Source organism: Sciurus vulgaris (genome assembly GCF_902686455.1).
Source record: "Sciurus vulgaris genome assembly, chromosome: 1".
In the NCBI taxonomy this organism is placed as follows: Eukaryota; Metazoa; Chordata; class Mammalia; order Rodentia; family Sciuridae; genus Sciurus; species Sciurus vulgaris.
This window is the reverse complement of record NC_136461.1, coordinates 65,340,303-65,361,933: the sequence shown is the minus strand read 5'-3', so window position 1 is coordinate 65,361,933 and position 21,631 is coordinate 65,340,303. Positions and strand designations below refer to the sequence as shown.

Sequence of the window (21,631 nt, the reverse complement as noted above, 5' to 3'; positions counted from 1 at the left end):
GTGATCTGATTTTCCATTATTTTAATACAGAGAATTTTGAACATGCAGAAAAAATTGAAAGTTTTGTATAATTAACACACTTAGATCCATCACTTATATTCTATAAGTAACATTTTACTGTCTTTACTTTGTTGTATATTTGTCAATCCTTGTGTCTGTCATTTCATCATATTTGAATATGGGTGGAATCATTTGATCACTTCAAACTTGGAGATAAATACATTGCCCACCAAAACATTCAGCATATATATAGTTAACTGTAATTCTTCTTGAACTTTCTTTTTTAAAGTGGATTTTGCAGTTGGGTGCGGTGATACACACCTGTAATTCCAGCAGCTTGGGAGGCTGGAGCAGGAGGATCTCAAGTTCAAAGCCAGCCTCAGCAATGGGGAGGCACTAAGCAACTCAGTGAGACCCTGTCTCGAAATAAAATGCAAAAAAGGGCTGGGGATGTGGCTTCACTGGTTAAGTGTCCCTGGGTTCAATCACTAGTACCAAAAAAAAAAAAAAAAAAAAAAAAGGAATTTGCATATAGTGAAATTTATAAATCCTAATTATGCCATTTTGTGAGTAAATGCACACACCTGTGTAACTCAAATTCCTATCAAAAGATACAGATCATAGTAACATATTTTTACTATGATAACTAATGACTTCTTTTGTATTGTTTTAAGTAACTATTTTATTTATTTATTTTTATGTGGTGCTGAGGATCAAATCCAGTGCTTCACACGTGCTAAGCAAGTGCTGTATCACTGAGCTACAGCCCACTTTTTGTTTTTTTTAAATATTTTTTTAGCTATTGATAGACCTTTATTTTATTCATGTATTTACATGTGATGCTGAGAATCGAACCCAGTGCCTCACACATTCGAGGTAAGCGCTCTACCACTGAGCCACAACTTCAGCCCTACAACCCACTTTTGTTTCTGTTTTTGTTTGGTACTGGGAATTGAACCCAGGGGTGCTTAACCACTGAGCCACCTCCCCAGCCCTTTTTACTTTTTATTTTGAGACAGGGCCTTGCTAAGTTGCTGAGACCAGCCTCAAGCTTGGGATCCTCCTGCCTTAGCCTCCCGAATCCCTGGGATTACAGGTGTGCTCCACTGCGCCTGGCAACTAATGACTTCTTTAATGATGGGTTGGTAAAATAACAAATTCAAAATGAATTAATGGTAGTTTTGGGCTGGGGATGTAGCTCATTGGTAGAGCAGGTGCTTAGCATGTGCGAGGCCCTGGGTTCAATCCCCAGCACCACAAACGGTGAAAAAGAGCAAAGGGGGGAAAAAGTGTAGTTTTGATTCTAAAATGTTGTAATTTGGGCTGGGCATGGTGGTGTATGCATGTAATTCCATCTTTCAGGAGGCTGAGGTAGTAGGTTTGAAAGTTTAAGGCTAACTTAGTGAGACCCTGTCTCAAGAAGAGTAAAAGAAAAAAGAGATGGGAATGCTCAGTGATAGAGTACTGACTGCTGTGTTCAGTCCCCAGTATTGGGGGTGGGTGTGTGTGTAATAATTTGGGTCTTGGGACAGAGCTCAGTGATAGAACAACATGTGCTTAGGATGCACAAGGTCATGGGTTTGATCTTTAGCACTGCAAAAAAATGTCCTAAAGATGTATAATTTGTGAAAATAATTCATTGAATACAAAGAAGTCACAAACATGAGGTGCATTTAAAATGAATTCTGTGTGTCATATTCATTTATTACAGTTAACACATTTTATACGCTATTCTTAGATATCGTACATTCTTGCCTTGGCTTTATATTTAAGTGTGTTAGTGATAATGGTACACTGTGTCTGTGTGGTTGATATTTAGAACTCTGTCTCTAAGTAGTACTCACATTTTGCCAAATTGATTTTTCCTTGTCATCGTCTTCAGCATTTAATATCTGGGCTATATTATCTTTTTTTAAAATATTTTCTTAGATGTTGATAGACCTTTATATTTTATTCATTTATTTTTATGTGGTGCTGAGAATCGAACCCAGTGCCTCACACATGCTCTACCACTGAGCCACAGCCTCAGCCCCATGGACTATATTATCTTAACTAGCTTTATTATTCATTGGATTCTGTTAGTGCATGGAAATGCTTCATTGATGATTAGTTGAATTTAGGGTCCTCTGAAAATTTGAGTATATTTGATTGTTTCTTGAATTAAATTTAGATTTTCCCTTTGTTGTTTTTTGTTTGTTTGTTTGTTTTGTCTTTTTTCCAGGCTGATATAGGGCTTCCATATCCACAGAGAGTTGTGCAGTTGCCTGAGATTATATGGGACCAATATACCAGTAGCCTTGGAAACTTTGAAAGAGAATTTAAAAATCGTAAAAGACATACTAGGAGAGTTAAGTTAGTTTTTGATAAAGGTAAGAAATCACATGATAAGAATTTACTAGAGAAACATCTGACAGTGCCTCGCTTTAATAATTCTGTACATGGTTTTTAGTAGGTTTACCTGCTAGACCAAAAAGTCCTTTAGATCCTAAGAAGGATGGAGATTCCCTTTCATATTCTATGTTGCCTTTGAGTGATGGTCCAGAAGGCTCAAACAGTCGTCCTCAGGTAAGCAATATGAAATATTAGAGTAGGAAAATTTGAGTTTTAGATCAAATATTTTAATATTTCACTAGTTTTTGTTCTAAAATTAAGGCGGTCTATTTTTTTTTTTTTTTTTTTTTTTTTTTTTTGGCACTGGGGATTGAGACAGGGTCTTCCATAAGTAAGTTGTTGAAGGTCTCACTAAGTTGTTGAGGCTGATCTCTAATTTGTCATCCTCCTGCCTTAGCCTTTTGAGTTGCTGGGATTACCTGGTAAAGCAATGTTTCAGTGGAAGATAATGGTGAGGACGTTGACCTTGAAGTTAAGATGAACCTGGGTTGGTGTCTAAACTTACTAGCTGTGAAACTTTAGGTGTTATTTATGTTCAAGTCCCTAAGCTGCAATTCCTCTTATAGTAAATGTAATTAAGGTCTGCATGGTGGCACACACCTATAACCCAGAAATTCTAGAGGCTGATGCAGGAGAACCGTAAGTTCAAGGGTAGTTGTAGCAACTTAGTGAGACTCACTCTCAAAATAAAAAGTGTTGGGGATGTAACTCAGTGGTAAACTGTTCCTGGATTCAATCCCCAGTAATTTTAAAAAAGAAAGAAAGAAATGTAGTTAATGTTACCTATGTTGTAGGGTATTGTGAGGATTATGTGGGTCTTTACATGTATTATGCCTAGTAGAGTGTCAACATATAATTTTTACTCTAAAAATAATAGCTCTTTGTGAAATGTGACCAGGATTTTGGTCCTGATCTTTTTACTGTTAGATATGCTAATTTTCCATTTTGAGCCCACATATTCTTTTTTTTAAAAAGAGTTACTAGCATGTTTATGACAGCATTACTAAGAGTATAAGACCAAATGAAATACAAGAGTTTGAAAGCATTTTGAACAGTAAAAACTTACGTATACATTATAAAAACACATTTACTAGATTTATTTTGGGATTCATAAGAAGTCTCACAATTTTTGTTATTTGACTATGTCTAGTCTTTTTACTTCCCCTTTGAAAAAAGTCTTGTTTTATATGCAGATGATAAGAGGACGCCTGTGCGATGATACCAAACCTGAAACATTTAACCAGTTGTGGACTGTTGAAGAACAGGTAATAGATATTTCTAATTTGTGTAGGTTTAAAAAAACCCAGTAAACTGTTACCATTATTAATCAGTATTATGGGTCAAGTGTAAATATTTATTGATTTTAAAATTTTTAGATATTTTTGTATGCCTTTTTTGCACATTTCAAGAATTTTGAATTTTGAGGATATACTAATTCTTGTTTGGAGATAATTTCTAAAGAAGAAACCTAGGTTTTAAGAAGGAGATAGAAATAGATGGAATAAAGTGGATGTTTTTGTAATATACCTTTGGGAGAGGGAGAAAGTTGAGCTTCAAAGTACCATTTTTAATTTTTGTTATAGAGAGAAAGTGATAAAGCAAGGTCAGAATGCTTTGTTATTTTTGGTATATAGTGAGGGTTGTTTATGAGCCAAGTTTGAGACACATCTCCGTCTCGTGGGTATTCACCTCATAGCTATAATAAGTTTAGCAGTTTATAAAAAACTTTAGGAAACCATTATTTATATCAAGTATCAGATTATTGTGCATCTTTAGGACTGTGTGAGAATTAGAAGATAGGTTATAATAATAAAATGAAATATTTGGAAGATCACAAAGGAAGGAAAACCTTCTATTAATATTCTAAATTCAAATAATTTGTTTTTCTTAAAACTAAGGGAGAACCTGACATATTCTAGCAAGAAAAGATAGTCAGTGGAAATCACTAAGATGTATAAATATACATGGCAGGATTTAATCATTTCTCAGTTTGTTTAATTTATTTTCTGGTCCTATCTTTTTACTGAAGTGAACAGAAAACCTTTAGAAGTGTGTGTGTGCATGTATGTATATTTTCTAATCTCATTTTCTCTGTGAATTCTTCATTTCTAATTAGAATTTTTTCCTACCATGAAGATTTCTAGTAGGATAATCCCCAAAGTTGGGAAAGAAATATTATACTTTGAAATATGAATGAATTTATTTAGAAATTAAGTGATTTAAATTGACTGCTTTTTTTTTTTTTTTAATTTGGTCTTGGGTTGGCTTAGAAAAAACTTGAACAGCTACTCCTGAAATACCCTCCTGAAGAAGTAGAATCTCGACGCTGGCAGAAGATTGCAGATGAACTGGGCAACAGGACGGCAAAACAGGTAATTGAAGAGGTGACTGCAGATCATTGGCATGTTTTTGGTAGTTTTATTATGAAGAGTAACGAAGCTGACATCAGATCTGCCATATCATTTCTTTCTGTAGAATGCAATTGTATATGGTGTTTTAAAAAAGTTATTAGCATTGTATATTTTTATGTTGATTTCAGAAACAAGATAGTCTTGTTTTTGGTTTTAATAAGTGAAAATATAGTAGACTTAGGAACTCTCGAATGTTTTGTAAGTATAATAATTACGTACTTTTTGGTTAGACTGTGTTAGTAGATTTATAATGTTGCTTTAGTATTCCCTGGTTGTCTTTAAAAATGTTATCTTGTGGGTTCTTCCTTCACATTCCCATCTATATTAATAGAAGTGTTTTTATGCTACAAGCATGAATGTTCACAAGTTGAAAATATGTGTGTTGCTTTGTATCAAACAAATTTAAATTTACTCAAGTTATTTTTTTGTCTAGATTTTAAAATAAAAATGTGTTTGGTGCCAGTTTGAAGTTATTGCTAGATTTATGATTTTAAATTGGTAGCATTCATTGGTTATACATGTATATTTTAATTTTTAAAATTACTCAAGTATTGCATGTCATCTCATTATTTTAAAAGACTTATCATGTTTCCTTAGGTTGCCAGCCGGGTACAGAAGTATTTCATAAAGTTAACTAAAGCTGGCATTCCAGTCCCAGGCAGAACACCAAACTTATATATATACTCCAGAAAGGTAAAAAGAAAATAGATGAAAGCAAACCCCAGATTAAATTCATTAAATCAGAAATACTATATAAAAATGTACTTATTTGTCAAATAGAATGGTTTTATTTTTAAAATTTTATTCATTTTTAAGCATTTCATTATATTGGGTATAAATGCAAAATAGGATTCCTTTAGAAAAAATTAGTGAGCCTTAATGTTTCTTCATTATTTTCTTGAAGGTAATACAAATGAGTGCTACTTGAAAGATTTTAAATTCAAGCCTTATTAAAAAGGCCTTTGTGAGGTTAAAGCTTTTAGAATGTTTGTACAATGTGTTTTGTAGCTCTGCTACATAAACCTAAAAATAGAAATGTTTGTTAAGATATTATACTTATCCTCGCTGCAACTGTAGAAGCTTAAGTAGTATTCTTACCCTCACTTTACTGAAAATAATGTTATTAAGTAGTGGTTATTCTTACTATTGAAAATTTTGGATCAGGTACTGTTCTGTAACCTTTTTATAGATAAGAAAACGGGGCCTTTAGGTATATTGTCTAGTCACATAGCTAATAAATCTGAAACCATTATTCACTGATCCTTGTTTCGTGTATGTGTGTGTGTGTGTGTGTGTGTGTGTGTGTGTTACTAGGGATTGAACCCAGGGCCTTATGCATGCTTGGCAAGCACTCTGCCACTGAGCTACATCCTTCCCCGGCCCTTCTCTTCTGTTTTCTACAGTAAAAAAGCTACTTTTTGTTGTTGTTGTTGGTGGTGTTTTCTGGTTCAGAATAGTAGATTAAATTGTAGTCAGTTTTTTGTTGTCATTGGAAAAAAGAAAAGTACCTAATTGAATTTCCCAAATTGTTTGGATACTTCCCCTCCCCAACACCAGCATTCATAAAGAGAAGCTAAGAGTATATCAGATTTTGTTGCCTTTCCTAATGGAAGTGAACTATTTTATGTAATTTAGTATGTCCGTATAGCTTCACGTTTTACAAGGTTCTTAAAGTTATTTTTACTAAGCCTTTGAAGCTTCTTTCAATTTGGCAATTGTTTAAAACATTTTGGATTTCCCTCCCGAATATAGCATTTACCCTTATTAGGTATGTAGACTTCATTCTATAACTTTAGAACCTTGATAACCAATGTTCACCCTGACAGCCCTAATTTTCATGAATAATTTCTAAGCTAGCTTTATAGGTGTGTTGTGTTTTGCACCTTAAGCTTTTATAGCTGTCTGATTAGTGCAGTCAGCATTTGAATACAAATGTGGTTAAGTGCTAAGGATACAAATATAAGCTAAATACTGAGCATGTGGTCAAATTGTTCCATTGTTGGGGATTTCCCCTACATTTCTGGTATAGTTTTTTCCTTTCTTTTTATTGTGATGTTATTGTATTTTTTATACCTTTATTATTTATTTATTTATTTATTTATTTATTTAATGTGGTGCTAAGGATTGAACCCAGTGCCTCACACATTCTAGGCAAGTGTACTACCACAGCCCCAGCCCCTCTTTTTCTTTATTTTTAAAGGCTACTGGTGCTTTAAAAATCTAGATAACATAAAAATAACAACATGAAAGGGTATGTGAAAGAATAGAAATGAAATCTTTCTGATGTTGCTGGAAATAATATAGTTTTGATTCTTTTAATACTTTTCTTCTCTCTCACCTAAAAATTTGTTTTCTTACTCAGTCTTCAACAAGCAGACGACAGCACCCCCTTAATAAGCATCTCTTTAAACCTTCCACTTTCATGACTTCACATGAACCACCAGTGTATATGGATGAAGATGATGACCGATCCTGTTTCCATAGCCACATGAACACTGCTACTGAAGAAGCATCAGTAAGTTTTCTGTTCAGTTATAATACAGGTCAGGGTACAACATGAAAGTGCCAGGATTTTCTAATTTTTCCTACTTTTCAGAGAATATTGATTTCTTCTAACTAACAAGACATATTAAAAGTTTTTTTCTTTAAAGAATGTGTTTTTTAATTTTTACAGAGAAAATTTTAGACATATACATAAGAAAGAACAGCCTAATGAGCCCACATGCTCCTATCACTCAACTTAAATAGTTAGCAACTTTTGGCCATCAGTTTTTCATCTCTCCCGACCCCAACTCCACCCTGAATTATTTGGGAGTAGGTCCCAGATACCATACAATCATGTTTATGAAAAGGTAGTTCTCTCTGTAATGAAACAATTAGTGTTCCCATTTCCCCAGTCATCTCAGAATATTTTTCCTAACTTGTTTATCTGGACTTAGATATAAATAAAGATAGTAAATGGCAAAAAGTTTATTCTCTCTCATTTTCTTTTTTCTTTTGCTCTTATGCACTGTTTTTGTTGAAAAACGGGATCATTTGCCCTGTGTGGATTTTATTGATTACATCTCTTTTGCGTCATTTAACCTATTCCTGTGTTCCCTGAATTTTCTGTAAATCTGATAGGAGGTCTAGAAAATTGATCTTTTATTTGATGGAATATTCTATAAAGTAAACCCTATCATCAACTATTATTTGGTACACTAAGGTACGAATAGAAAAGACAGGATACCTGTAGAATTCAGCCTTTATTTTCTTGTGCTCAAGATGATGAGTTTATTCTCTTGTGTGCTCCAAAGATGACCAATAAAATTAAAAATTTTTTTTGTATTTATATTTGTTGTTACTGTCTTTGTTAATGTTCAGATCAACCTATCTCTTATGATAAGACCAGTAGCATTTGATAGCTTCCTTATAATCTGTTTTGACAAGGAACATTTAAGCTTATCATACATACATATATATAAAAGTATATATATCCTGCCTCAGATATATAGTCAGTCTTGCTTCTATTAGAAAATGACATTTGGAGACTATATTCTGATTTGAGAAATATTACTTGCCTCTGGGCTAATTAGTGTTTTTAGGTCAATGTAATGGGCAGAGCTAGGAAGTATGTTACATTTTTGTTTTAAGGATGAAAAATACAATCATAAGTTTTTTTTTGTTTTTTGTTTTTGGTACTGGGGATTGAACTCAGAGGCACTTAATGACTGAGCCACATCCACATCTCAGCCCTTTTTAAAAGTATTTTAGAGAGAGGATCTTGCTAAGTTGCTGGGGTGGCCTCAAACTTGTGATCCTCCTGCCTCAGCTTCTCGAGTTGCTGAGATTACAGGTATGTGCCACAGCACCTGGCTATAAATTCATTTTTTTTTTTTTTTTTTTTTTTTTTTTTTTTTTTTTTTTAGTTTTGTATGGACACAATTCCTACCTTTATTTTCATGTGGTGCTGAAGATCAAACCCACATGAAAGGCAAGCACTCTGCCACTGAGCTACAACCCCAGCCCAGTCATATTTTTATTTAAATTCATCTTAAGGACTATTGTGCTTTCACTTACCCTCATTGATTCTAGTTCTCATTTTCATGGATTTGACTGACTACTCTAGGTACCTCAGATAAGTGGAGGCATACAGATGACCTTCTATAGCTACAGGTACACATTGGTGGATTTAGCTAAGTGCTAATTGAATATTTGTAAGGGAAAATTATGTCCATATTGATCACATACAGACTTATTTCTCTTATCATTCCCTAAACAATATAGTATGGCACCTATTTATGTAGCATTACATTATATTAGTATTACAAGTAATCTAGAGATTTAGCATAAACAGGAGGATATGCATAGGTTATATGCAAATACTACATCTTTTCTTTTTTAAAGGGACTTGAGCGTCTTTATATTTTGGTTGGTCCTAAAACCAAGCCCCTATGAGTACTGAGGGGCACTTGTACAAAATTTGCCCTTTTTGTGAATGGCGTGTCTTACTTAACATAATACCCTCAAAGTTCATCCATTTTGTACCAGGTATTACAATTTTTTTTTTTTTTCTTCAGGTACTGGGAATTGAACCCAGGGCCTTATACATGCTAGGCAAATGCTCTAGCACTAAACTACACTCACGGGCCTCTTTCCTTTTTAAGGCTAAATAATAATTCAGTTTCTGTGCATAACACATTTTGTTTATCCATTCTTCTGATGGATACTTGGGTTGCTTCCATCTTTTGGCTGCTGTGGAAAATGTTGCTATGAACGTGGGTGTATCAATCACTTTTGGTCCTGGCTTTCAGTTTTTTAAGATGTGTATCCATAAGTGGTGTTGTTGGATCATATGTTTATTTTTGAGGGACCACCATACTGTCTTCCACAGCAACTGCAACACACATTTTACATTCTTGCCAACTCTGGTTATTTTCTTCTTTTTAGTATCCATTCACTTGGGTATAAGGTAATTTAACTTTTCTTAACCTTAGACTTCATGACCAAATCTAATAATATCCTTAGACTTAAAATGCAAATTTAAAAATTTTAGTTTTTGTACTCTTCATTTACTTTAAACATCTGAATTTAGTATATTTTATTATAAAATTTCTTAATTATATTATTTTAGTCACATCATATAGTTGACAAGAATTTGAAATGAATGAGAGATAGAAATAAGGTAGTGAAGTGTGAAACTAATTTTTTATACAGCTGAGGACTTTATAATGTCCATAGTTAGGAAGTTACTAGGAAATTTAAAATAATGATGGGGGCAGGGGAGTGAGTGGATACTAGAGGACTGACTTTAGAGAAATTTTAGAAAGTATAAGGTAGTGACAGAATTTGTTGGATTAGATAGAGAGTGAAAAAATAAGAATAACTCTTAGATTTCTGTCTTGGGCTGCTGAAGTTGTTAGAAAGTCTGGGTTTAAATCATCCAACTCTGCAGCTAATTAATTGTATGACTCTGGACATGTGTTATATATAAGCATTAGTTTCCTTGATGGAAAAATAAACATGTCAGTTAGTAATAACCTAACAGGTGGAATGAAAGGGATAGGTTGTCCAGGATTGAAAATTGATGGATCTTGGGGGTCAGTGAATTGGGAATGCATTTAGGAAATTGGGTGGCCATGGACTGAGCCATTAGGGATCAGAGGAAAGAAATGGGTGGCAGAGCATGAATGCTTTGGAAGAATAGGGAACCAGGATAATGATTAGAAATTTCAGTGAAGTTTAAAAATGTGTGTGTGGGGGGGGCAGCTTATCTAGAATGAAAGCTTGAGAAAGTTAGATAGTAACATTGTAGGTAAGGAATCTAGATTTAATATTTTGGGGGCAAAACATTTCCAGTTGACAGCAAGGTCCAGGAACTCTTAGAGTGGGAGACTGAAAAGGGATGAAGATGAATATCATTGCAGTAGAACTTAAGGATAGAGGCTAGAAATAGGGGATTGGGTATTTGCAAGGTGAAGTTGCTCAGGATAATGAGTAGTGTTCTCCGTAATTTTTAGTAGACAGATTTCACACGTTAACACATTCGAGTTTGAAATTGCTGGTCAGTTTTGTAGAGGGGCAGGCGAATCTTTCTTATATATATATATATATATATGTATATATACATACACACATACATACACATATGTGTGTGTATGTATGTATAAGAATAAAAGTTTAGTATTATAAATGCAATTTACACCTTGTAAATCAGTTTTTAATGGGCCTCTTCAGCTTAATGTGTTTATAAAGTTTACGGTATGTTCTACATAGTCTTCATAATTTGGTTCATCCCCTTGAACAAGAAAGAAGTGCACTGATTTGATCACTGCATGCAAAGTAGAAAACAAGAGCAGAGATTGGTTTGCTGTTCTTTAGAAAATGTGTCTACAGGGGCACATGAACAAATCTTTTAGATTGGAGAAAAGGAGCTTCCTGCAGAGTAAGGGGTGGTAGATCATAAGAAGTCTCTGAAGTAGCCATGAATACATAGAGATGACATTAGATTTGTGATAGTGTATGAGGTGGGTGGTATCATGTCATGTTCCCCTTCTTCATTATGAAGTAGTTTAGTACAATTCAGTATCAGTATTGCATTAAAAAGTACTCCACAAGTAGTAGTATAAAATATTGTTAACAACAGCACTAATCTTCAATGAGGTATCTTAAAAGTGAAAAATACCTTATCAATAGAAAATTTATATCAGCATTTCTTACACTTGTTCATTTTAATTATCAAACTAACATTTTGTTCTTTTGAATAGGATGAAGAAAGTATTCCTATTATGTATAGGAATTTACCTGAATATAAAGAACTATTACAGTTTAAAAAGTTAAAGAAACAGAAACTTCAGCAAATGCAAGCTGAAAGTGGATTTGTGCAACATGTGGGCTTCAAGGTAAATTCTTAGTATCAATAAGAGATACTTAAAGTGGTTTCTTGATTGGTAAAAAAAATCTGAAACATCTAAGCATGCAGGGAAAAGTTCAGTTTATCTCTCATTCTATTTTTTATACAAAGTAGTATACCCCAGTTCATGATGTCAAGAGGTTTATGATTCAGTGTAGAGAAGACAACGTACTTGAGTCAAACATGAGATGAGAAATTTTTTTATGTTTATCTTTTTGTTGCTATTTTCATGGATCAGAATCCCTTGCTCTCACTTCAGGTTGAGTTATATCAGTTTTTTTTTTTTTTTTTTTTTTTTTTTTGAGAGGCTAATTGAAACACATTCACTCATTCCACAATATTTTGAAATGCCCACTATGTTCCAGGTACTTTACTAAGTACTAGAGATTCAGGAAAGAACAAGGGGGACCTTAGTTCTTCCCTTATGCTGTTTTAATTCTCATAAAGAATTTAAAGATGTTGAACAAATAACATAGTTGAGCACAACTAAGAATGCATACTGGAGATTAGTCAGAGGCTTTTGAGAAATTTTGGAAATTTTGCCAAGGAGTTTTAGTCTTCCTAAGAGGTTGGGGAGTCACTGAAAGATTTTTTAAATAGAGAGTGATGTGAAATTTGCATTATCGAAAAATAATTTAAATAACTTTTGGCTTTGTTAATTTTCGGAATGCAGTGGACTTTGGGAAATAGTCACTGATTGTTATTAAATATTATATAACAATAACATATTTGTGTATCTTTTTTATGTAATTAAAAATATAGTCAGTGTTGGTGGTGCACACCTGTAATCCCAGTGGCTTGGGAAGCTGAGGCAGGAGGATCGCGAATTCAAAGCCAGCTTCAAAAGTGAGGTGCTAAGCAACTCAGTGGGACTCTATCTCTAAACAAAATACAAAATAGTAATGGGGATGTGGCTCAGTGATCAAGGTGCCCTGAGTTCAATCCCTAGTACTCTGCGGCACCCTAATCCCCAAAATATGTGTGTGTGTGTGTGTGTGTGTGTGTAAAGGGGAAAGAAAGATCATCCTGGCCATATTTTATGGAGAACGAATTATTAGAGAAAGGCAAGATGGGAGGCATGGAGATAGCTTAGAGATTCCTTTGGTAATTTAGATAAAAGATGAACCTGAACTGGTAGCTGTGGAAATAGGGAGAGATCAACAGGCTTGAGAAAACTTTATAGGCATTTAGAATTGACTATATTTGGTAGAGTTGGAGGAAGTAATGAAACCATAAACTTGATGTTGATGTTTCTGTTGGCAGTATACATAAAAGTAGTGATGTAGACTGTGACTGATCACCTAAGTTGTAAACAAAATTATACTTCTGACTCTGGAGTAGCCATCAGCCATACTATATTACATGATTTTCCATTTTTGATCTTTCAGTGACCTTACTCCTCTGTTAGACATTTTTCCTGACAGCTCTTGCCTTTCAAGAAGAAATTTTTTCCTTGTCGTTACTTTGTTCTCAGACCCAGCCATGACTTGTTGGTCAGATGATCAAAGAAAGTAGAAACATGATTGACTTGGATTTTCAAAATTCCACAGAACGTACTAAGGGCTATCACAATGCCACCACACTGAAAAAGAGCTGGATCTGCCTTTTAGTTATAATGGGCTGTGGTTATCAGGATCTTTTGGGCTTCAATAAGATAAGAATTCAGGGAATTCTGTAGAATTTTATAGGCTCTGAGTTAATGGTAGTGATAATAACTGTTAAAACAGCTCTGATACTGTTTGGATAATTTTAACAATGGAATGAAGTCAGTGTTCACAATCATCATACACTGGTCTGAGGTACCTTTCAAGTAATGGTTACTAAGAACAAAATGGTTGTATTTGAGATGATTAAAAACTTCTTAAATAAATAAATTGTAGTACATTGAAGCTTAATCCCTGTAATGCTCGTCTCATCCATCTTTTTTTGTGGGGTGGGGCCTGGGTTGGGAGTATTAGGGATTGAACCAAGGGGCTCTCTAGCACTGAACTACATTCCCAGCTCTTTAAAAATTTTTTACTTTTGAGACAGGGTCTCACTAAGTTTCTGAGGGTGGCCTTGATTTTTGGCAGTCCTCCTGCTTCATCCTTCCAAGTAATTGGGATTATAGATATGTACCATGTGCCTAACTGCTTACAGCTATTACATTAGGCAACTTACCAGTGGGTGGGGGAATGAAGAGAAGGCATCTATGTGCATTATCATGTTTTCCTAGGAGAAAATGAAAAAGGCAAAGCAATATAGCTTAATACTTTTCCCCACTGAATCTGTTATAGTGTGATAACTGTGGCATAGAACCTATCCAGGGTGTTCGGTGGCATTGCCAGGATTGTCCTCCAGAAATGTCTTTGGACTTCTGTGACTCTTGTTCAGATTGGTAAGTGTTTTCTTCATTTTTTATTTTAAAATTTGACAAGTAAATATCTTCTCAGCTGGTGAATTTGATCTCCAAACTTCTTTAAAAATAGGTACACTTTTGTTGAATTTTGTTCTAAGCTAAGCAATGTAAACATTTTAATTGTACCATCTCAAGTAGCTTTTTGTTAAAGATTTTGATAGGTTAATGAATTTATGCAGATAGAACTGTGAGAAAATTTTGTAATGTAGACAAAACGCATTCAATGCCATGTAATGATGAGTTTGTGTGTTTTTTCTTTACAGCCTACATGAAACAGATATTCACAAGGAAGATCACCAATTAGAACCTATTTATAGGTCAGAGACATTCTTAGACAGAGACTACTGTGTGTCCCAGGGCACCAGTTATAATTACCTTGACCCAAACTACTTTCCAGCAAACAGATGACATGGAAGAGAACATCATTTACTAGTCCTCTTCAACACATAGCAATGGTATCATTGTTAATTATGTGCACAGTTTGGAAAGATTCTCTGCTTTCCCTGAAATGACACTCATAGCATGGGAGCTTCCTGAGTGTTCTCGTCAAGTACAGCTCTGCACTGTTGTGGCTCTAGATCACGTTCAGGAGTTGAACATTCCTGGTGAGCAAAGGGTTTCCCTGGTGAATTTTTCACCACTAAAAGCCTTTTAGGTGTCAATCTTAAATGGGTGAGATGGAAATGAGAGCACACGTTAATGCAAGAGTAAATTCCAAAGGTTTCAAAGAACTTGGTCATAAATATGATAATGAGAAGACAAAGTATTTATATTACAACAGTTTAGTAGCTTTCAGTTTTGTGAAAATAGTTTTCAGCACAGAAACTGACTTCTTTAGCAAAGTTTTAACCAATGATGGTGTTTGCTTCTAGGATCTATGCTCTAAAAGAACTCACTGTCCCAGTGGTGGCCGTTGATGGCCTTTAGTAAATCAGAGCTGCTTCCCCATATTGATATATAATTTCTTTTAACCACAATGAACTGTCCTTATTACCAACAGCGAAGCACTACAGGAGGCAACTGTGGCATTGCTTCCTTAACCAGCTCATGGTGTGTGAATGTTATGAAATTGTCACTCAGATATATTTTTTAAATGTAATGTTATATAAGATGATCATGTGATGTGTACAAACTATGGTGAAAAGTGCCAGTGGTAGTAACTGTGTAAATTCTCTAATTCACAACATTAATTCCTTTAAAATACACAGCCTTCTGCCTCTGTATTTGGAGTTGTCAGTACAACTCATCAAAGAAAACTGCCTAATATAAAAATCATATATATGGTAATAATTTCCCTCTTTTGTAGTCTGCACAAGATCCATAAAAGATTGTATTTTTATTACTATTTAAACAAGTGATTAAATTTAGTCTGCGCAGTGAGCAAGAGTTCACATGCATTCTTTTATACTGCTGGATTTTGTTGTGCATCATTTAAAAACATTTTGTATGTTTCTTCTTATCTGTGTATACAGTATGTTCTTGAATAATGTTCATTTGTCAGGAGAACTGTGAGAAATAAACTATGTGGATACTGTCGGTTTATATTATAGAATGCTTGTTGTGACTTCCTTTTGGTTAGATTTGGATTTTTTACCAATGTTAAAACCAGAAAGATTGTTTTCTTAGGGGTTTGTTTCATGATATATAAGTGGTTTCTTTCTGTCCTTTATAAAGAGTAAAGAATATATTATGGAAAATTTCGAAAGTTAACTTGAGAAGATCTGTAAAAGAGGGTAGTCTTTTCAATCAGTATGTGCTAAAACAGTTAAAAAGTAGTTTACAAAAAGGAAAAAGAGATTGTGGTTAAAGAAAAAAAACAGTTATAAATGCCTAGATGTGAAATGTTTGGATATTTTATTCTAGATGCTTCTGGTCATCCTGATGCTGGGGATTGAACCCAAGGCCCTCACGCATGCTGTGGAAGTGCTTGACCATTAAGCCACATCCCCAGCTCTACTCTTAATTGTTTTTGATGAAAATAAGTCCCATGGATTTAAACAGGTGGTTTCCTAGAAAGTATTGTTAACTGGGAAAAGATAGTATAAATATTCCAAGATGGATTAAGTATATTATACCAGATCTAATTTTTAGAGTCGCTTGTTTTTTCGTATTTTTAAATCTAGGGAATGTTATTTATTAGCTCTCTTCAATACATAGTAGGGTACTGAAAATCTACCCTAAATTTTTTAAATTAAGTAATGGAATTTTAAATATAGAAATATGAGAATTTTAAAGTAATATATTTACAAGATCACTGGTGATGTTGATACAGTATATCAAAATCAGAGAGAAAAGTTAATGAAAGTCTCACCCTGAAATTATTAGTGGGTGGAAGAGGGGAATTGTTTAGCATTCTAGATATTTTGATATTAAATGTTATGTGCATATGCCAGAAGATCTGCCTTCAACCTGTAGTTGGGCAAGACAGTAACACTTGTTGGAAACTTCTGTAACTTCTGTGTTTGTATAGAAATAGTGCCAGTTAGTTTTTGGAGAACCATTCAAATCTATTCAGAAATTCCATAAAAAATGAAATGTTCTTTGGAAGAGGGCAATGAGTGGTGTAATTGTTATATAAATAGAATAGACAAAATAACCCAGTTGAATGCATTTTTTCAAGGACAAAGAAGACTTTTAGGTGTTAAAGAGGACTGATTATTTTCTGCCTGAACAGAAGGTGTGTTTATTTTGCATTCCTCAGCTCAAAGAAATTAGTCCTCCTGGCTCTAAAGAGTAGTAGTAGCAAAGGTTATGTTTTGTTCATTTGTTATAGTTGAGTGTTGCAGGAATAGGCAAGGCTGTCATTTGCACATAGACTTCTGTCTGTCTACAGAAATATTGGCTGTACGAAAAAATGGACTATTGGAGATCTGTTTCTTAAAATATTGCTTATTAAGTGGTTCTCAGTAGGTCAGATCTGTTTCCTGGTATATTTATGCTCAAATTATTTACTAATAACTGAAGAAATGTTTAATGATGCCTAAAATCACTGCTATAAGTTTAGGCAGAGGAGGTTTCCTTTGGTATGACAGACACTGACATAGTACTTACTATGTGCCAAGCAAGTCTATAATAACTAATTTAATTCTCTACAGTCCAGTGATACAGGTTCAGTTAGTATCCTGTCTAGCCAGAGAGCCATTAAATAACTTGCTTAAGGTCATATGATTAAAAAAGTGGTGATGCTTGACTTTAACCTAGACAAGACAGATCAGTCCAGACTCAGTGTCTGCCTCACTGTCCTATTTCCTGAGTAAGAATATTCCTGTTGTGTCAGGGATCACTGAAGTATTAGGAGTGGAGCTGTGCAGGGCTGGTAGTGTGGTTGCTGGAATACAAACCTGAGCATATGTCTGGGTTTGTAGCACAGGAGAGAAGCCTATGTGTGGATGGGGGGAAAGCACTGAAAGTTTTCACCATTGTGAATTAGAAAAACACAGGTGCATGTTGGGTGCTTTCACTTACTTAGTAGTATACTTTGACCATATTTCTCCCCTTCCCTTTTGTTTAAATTAAATCACAGAACACAATTTACTGAGGTGTGAGGAACATTTTTTTTTTTTTTAAGTAGGAAAAATAGTATCAGATGTTAAGTATTGTTTTGTGGAATTTATTTTTTGGTTAAAATAAGTGTGGATGTTCTATATAAACTGTTTCTTACTGTGGATGATATAGTTGGAAGTCCATTATTCTAGGCGCACTGGATGAAACCAGATTAAAAGTAGCTTTTTCCATAAGATTATGGTGGCATTTCAGGCCATAAAGTGTTTGTTTTAAATTTCTTACCTTGATGAAAATGTACTGCTTTTCATATGATCCCAGAAGTAAGACCTTTTCTTCATAGTTTATATAGCAGATTAAGTGGATTTTTAAAAGTTGTGTCATATGTAGCTTCATGAGAGCAGAGACCATACATGTTTTTCTGTATATCTAGGGTCTGGCTTTTAGCAGATTCTCCATAAATATTTGTTGGTTGTATGACCAAAGTTTTGGAGAGCTACATTTTTTTTCTCCAGGAAGTTAGGAGACAGCCCCTAAACCTGAGTGTGCCTGATTCCTACAGGACTTGCCTCAGGAGAGCCCTTCACAGGGCCTGAGAGGACAGGGAAGTTGCCTCCTCCCTTATCTGGAGAATATGGTTCTACTCTGAATGACTGAGAAGGTTTTAGTCCAATGTGGCACCTCAGTTAGGTCACCTATCTTGATTCTCAGACTGTCCTGTTTTGTAAGTGAGAACAGTGGAAAGACACTGGAGGGGAACTTCTGGGTTGTAGTCCAGTTTTGGAAGTGAAGCACTCAGTGTTGACAACCTTGTTTCATGTAGCTCTAGGAACCAGTTAATGATTTACCTGTATTAATTTGTTTGATCCCCACAACTCCTCTGAGGTTGATTACTATCATGATCTCCACTGCACAGATGAGCAAACTGGAGGTACAGAGAATGTAAGTATATTAGCCCTTAGTAATAATAGTCCTGTGTGGGCTGGGAGTATGAAGCCCTGCCCTTACGAAGCTTCTAGACTAATGTAGAAGAAAAGCAATAAACAAGTAAAGTTTTAAAAAGTACTTAAAGCAGACATTAATGCTGTGAAGAAAAATGTGGCCTGAAGAAAAATAATAATGGGAGAATAGGGAACACTGCCATTTTAGATAAAATAATCAAAGAAAGCCTCCATGACCAGGGTAAATTAGAACGTCAGAGACCTGAATGGAGTGAGGAACTTTGCTGTGGGGATAATCTGTAGGAAAAGGCAGAAAGACAGCAATGTCAGGGCTCTGAGCCAGGAAAGAGCTTGGTGTGCTTAGCAGCATTATGATGGCCAGTGAAACTTGAGCCAAATGAGCAAGAGGAACGTAGTAGCTGATGGGGTCGGAGAGGGTGCAGGGTCAATTCAGGTGTGACCTTGAGTATAGCTCATCATAAAGGAGTTTGGATGTGTTTGGATGTGTCCACATACACTCTTGGCCTTTTGCTATTCAGAGGTCTTTTCCTGTTTTAAAATTCTATGACTTTAAGGTAATGATGTCACTTCAAGCCATTCAAATAAGTAAAGTGTGTTTTAGTAGTTCTGCAGAAGACCAGCTACTCTCCATTGGGTAAAGCCATTTACCTCTGCTGATTTTTCAAGATGGCTGCCAACTATAGCCATAAAAGCCATTGGCTGGGCCTGTTTGCCTCTATGCTGTCTCATTTCCCTCACCCACACTGTCAAAGCTCTGGTGAGCACAGACTGTGTTTGGCAATATGTGGTATATTTTGGAAGAATGTTAATCCCTACAGAGTCAGTTTGTTTTCTGGCACAACATAACTTTCATTCTGTAATACTTTTTTTCCTCCTTTGCTCAAATACTCCTTAGGCTCCCCTGTAGAAGTGTGACAACTTGGGGTGGTAATAAAGTATTTGACAATTGTGTGAGTTATGGGAACATGCTGCACCCTTTCTGTTAATAGAGGCATAATTGTAACCAAAGAAACTTAATTTCTTCTCTAGCAAACACTGACATTTCTGTTTAAGAACAAATGTTAGAGAAAAAGGAAATATGAAAATTACCATGTATCATGAATACATTAAGTATTCTCTCTGTAATAGCTCAAATCTGGTCTGTGGCCAAAATTAAAACCATATAAACGGATCGTAAATCTCAGCTATTACTGTGTTTGCTTCTAATTCTGTTTGGAATAAGGCTTCAAATGCTTTCCAGAATGATGTGAGTTACAAATAAATAGAAAAAGAGTTATCCTGTCTTCCATTTATTTTATTTGTACATATCCATTTCAAGAAAAAAAAAATGACTTTAAAAATACAATTTTGTCGAAATGGATCCTTATTTGCACAGTCATTGAAGAAAAAAAATCATGCAAACTGAAAATGTGGTCTTTTGTAGTGACTGAGTAGAAGAAGATGCAGTTATTTCAGTAGAATAGAAGCTCTTGATTTGACAACTGAGCACAAAAGAGAATCTGAACTTCACTGATTCGATGCAAGGTTTGCAAACCCCAGGAAAAGGCCCATATGAAACAAATACAACATTGGAATCTGCAAGACACCTGCTTACTAACATGCCCCTCCCACCCACATCAGTTTTTTGTTATTGTATTTTTTTTTTTTTTGTTTGGCTGTAAGTGGATGATAACTTGAAATCAAAATTATAAGATGATTATTTGTCCAAGTAATGAAAAACCAATCATCCCATGCTTTTACTTTTGGTCAGTTTATAATTAAAAATATTAATTTATAATTGTTGAAATGCACCACCATGTATAGAGGAGTCAAGATTATATAGCAATCAGATTTGTTCTCTTAGCTGTTTTGAAAATATTCCAAGTAGCTAAATAGATAGAGAATAAATATCCAATGTTATTGATGGGTAACATTGGTTACCCATGGCCTGGGTTTTTGCCATCTTGGAAAAGCTATACAATTTCACATTTTAAGAAATTTCAATCAAATTTTACTTGCTTGATGCCTCTATATATGCTATACGTGGCATTGTCTAGTCATCTCACTCTGGTTCTGAGCCACTAGTGGATGGGAAGTGAAGAATCAGCCAGCCACCAGAGGAAGATGTGCCCAAGTCTGTCCCCATGTTGAGGACCTTCATCAGGGAAAGGCATATAAATCTTTGGGAGCATAAGGAAGATGTGATGGGGAGTTAGGAATGCTGGCTCCCTTTCTGATGAGACTAGAATCAGCTGATCAACTCCAGCAAGTCCTACGGGGCACAGCTGACAGACTGGCACTGCACTGTAGCTCACAACCTGACCTTGCTCTACATGACAGAAAAGTGCTGGAGCGAGGGCAGCTGTCTCAAAGTGTGAAGAGGCTGATGGTCCCAAGAACACTGTGCATGATTTCCAGACACCTCTCACATGACTCTGGCTAGGAAGCAGTGATGTCACAATTTGAGGGGACACAAGGCTTAACTTGAAACATTGTGTTAAAGGATAACCTTTTAATGTTTGTCTCCATTCTTACATGCATTTTTCGCCTTCAGAAAATAGAGTCAATAGCTGTGCAGAGCTGAAGAAAAACTTCTTCTGGTGTTCCTTCTGCATTTATCTATATTTAAAAGGAAAAAAGAAAAATTATTAAGACATGTAAATGAGATTTCCCCCCCGCGATACTGAGGATTGAACCCACAGGCGCTCTAGGACTCAATAAGCTATATCCTCAGCCCTTAAAAACATTTTTTTTTAAAATTTATTTTTAAAATTTTGAGACAGGGTCTCACTAAGTTGTCCAGGCTGAATTTGAACTTGTGATTCTTCTGCCTCAAATCTCTGAATAGCTGGGATTACAGACATATGCCACAGCACCCAGCTAAGGTCAGTTTTTAATAATAATAAAAATTATCTGCTTTTGCTTGGGAAAATTTTAAAACATAAGACCTTAAGAATCCATAGAGAGTGAAGAGTAATTGTTTAAAAACTAGATGCCTAAATTAAAACAACAGTGAGATATCACTATGTATCTACTGGAATGGCTAAAATCCAAAACACCAAATAGTGGGGTAGAATGTGGAGCAACCACAACTCTC

General features: G+C 35.0%; 2 protein-coding genes across 19 annotated transcripts in view; one reads left to right on the top strand and one right to left on the bottom strand.

Moving 5' to 3' along the window:
- The window catches only part of ZZZ3 (zinc finger ZZ-type containing 3), a 103,239-nt gene extending 87,029 nt beyond the window's left edge, over nucleotides 1-16,210 (top strand). For 15 of the 16 annotated variants that reach the window (XM_079128770.1, XM_079128781.1, XM_079128777.1 and 12 more), the window contains 9 exons: nucleotides 2,222-2,369; nucleotides 2,450-2,565; nucleotides 3,585-3,656; nucleotides 4,662-4,763; nucleotides 5,400-5,495; nucleotides 7,165-7,317; nucleotides 11,549-11,683; nucleotides 13,971-14,071; nucleotides 14,356-16,210. In XM_079128770.1, the coding sequence (XP_078984896.1) occupies nucleotides 2,222-2,369; nucleotides 2,450-2,565; nucleotides 3,585-3,656; nucleotides 4,662-4,763; nucleotides 5,400-5,495; nucleotides 7,165-7,317; nucleotides 11,549-11,683; nucleotides 13,971-14,071; nucleotides 14,356-14,500 (1,068 nt within the window). In that variant the 3' untranslated portion in view covers nucleotides 14,501-16,210. The remainder of the gene's footprint in view (nucleotides 1-2,221; nucleotides 2,370-2,449; nucleotides 2,566-3,584; nucleotides 3,657-4,661; nucleotides 4,764-5,399; nucleotides 5,496-7,164; nucleotides 7,318-11,548; nucleotides 11,684-13,970; nucleotides 14,072-14,355) is intronic. The other variant, XM_079128769.1, reaches the window with a different exon arrangement.
- Nucleotides 15,845-21,631, bottom strand: part of AK5 (adenylate kinase 5) — a 265,354-nt gene continuing 259,567 nt past the window's right edge. For all 3 annotated transcript variants that reach the window (XM_079129025.1, XM_079129024.1, XM_079129023.1), the window contains exon 14: nucleotides 15,845-21,153. In XM_079129025.1, coding sequence (XP_078985151.1) covers nucleotides 21,098-21,153 — 56 coding nt within the window. In that variant the 3' untranslated portion in view covers nucleotides 15,845-21,097. The remainder of the gene's footprint in view (nucleotides 21,154-21,631) is intronic.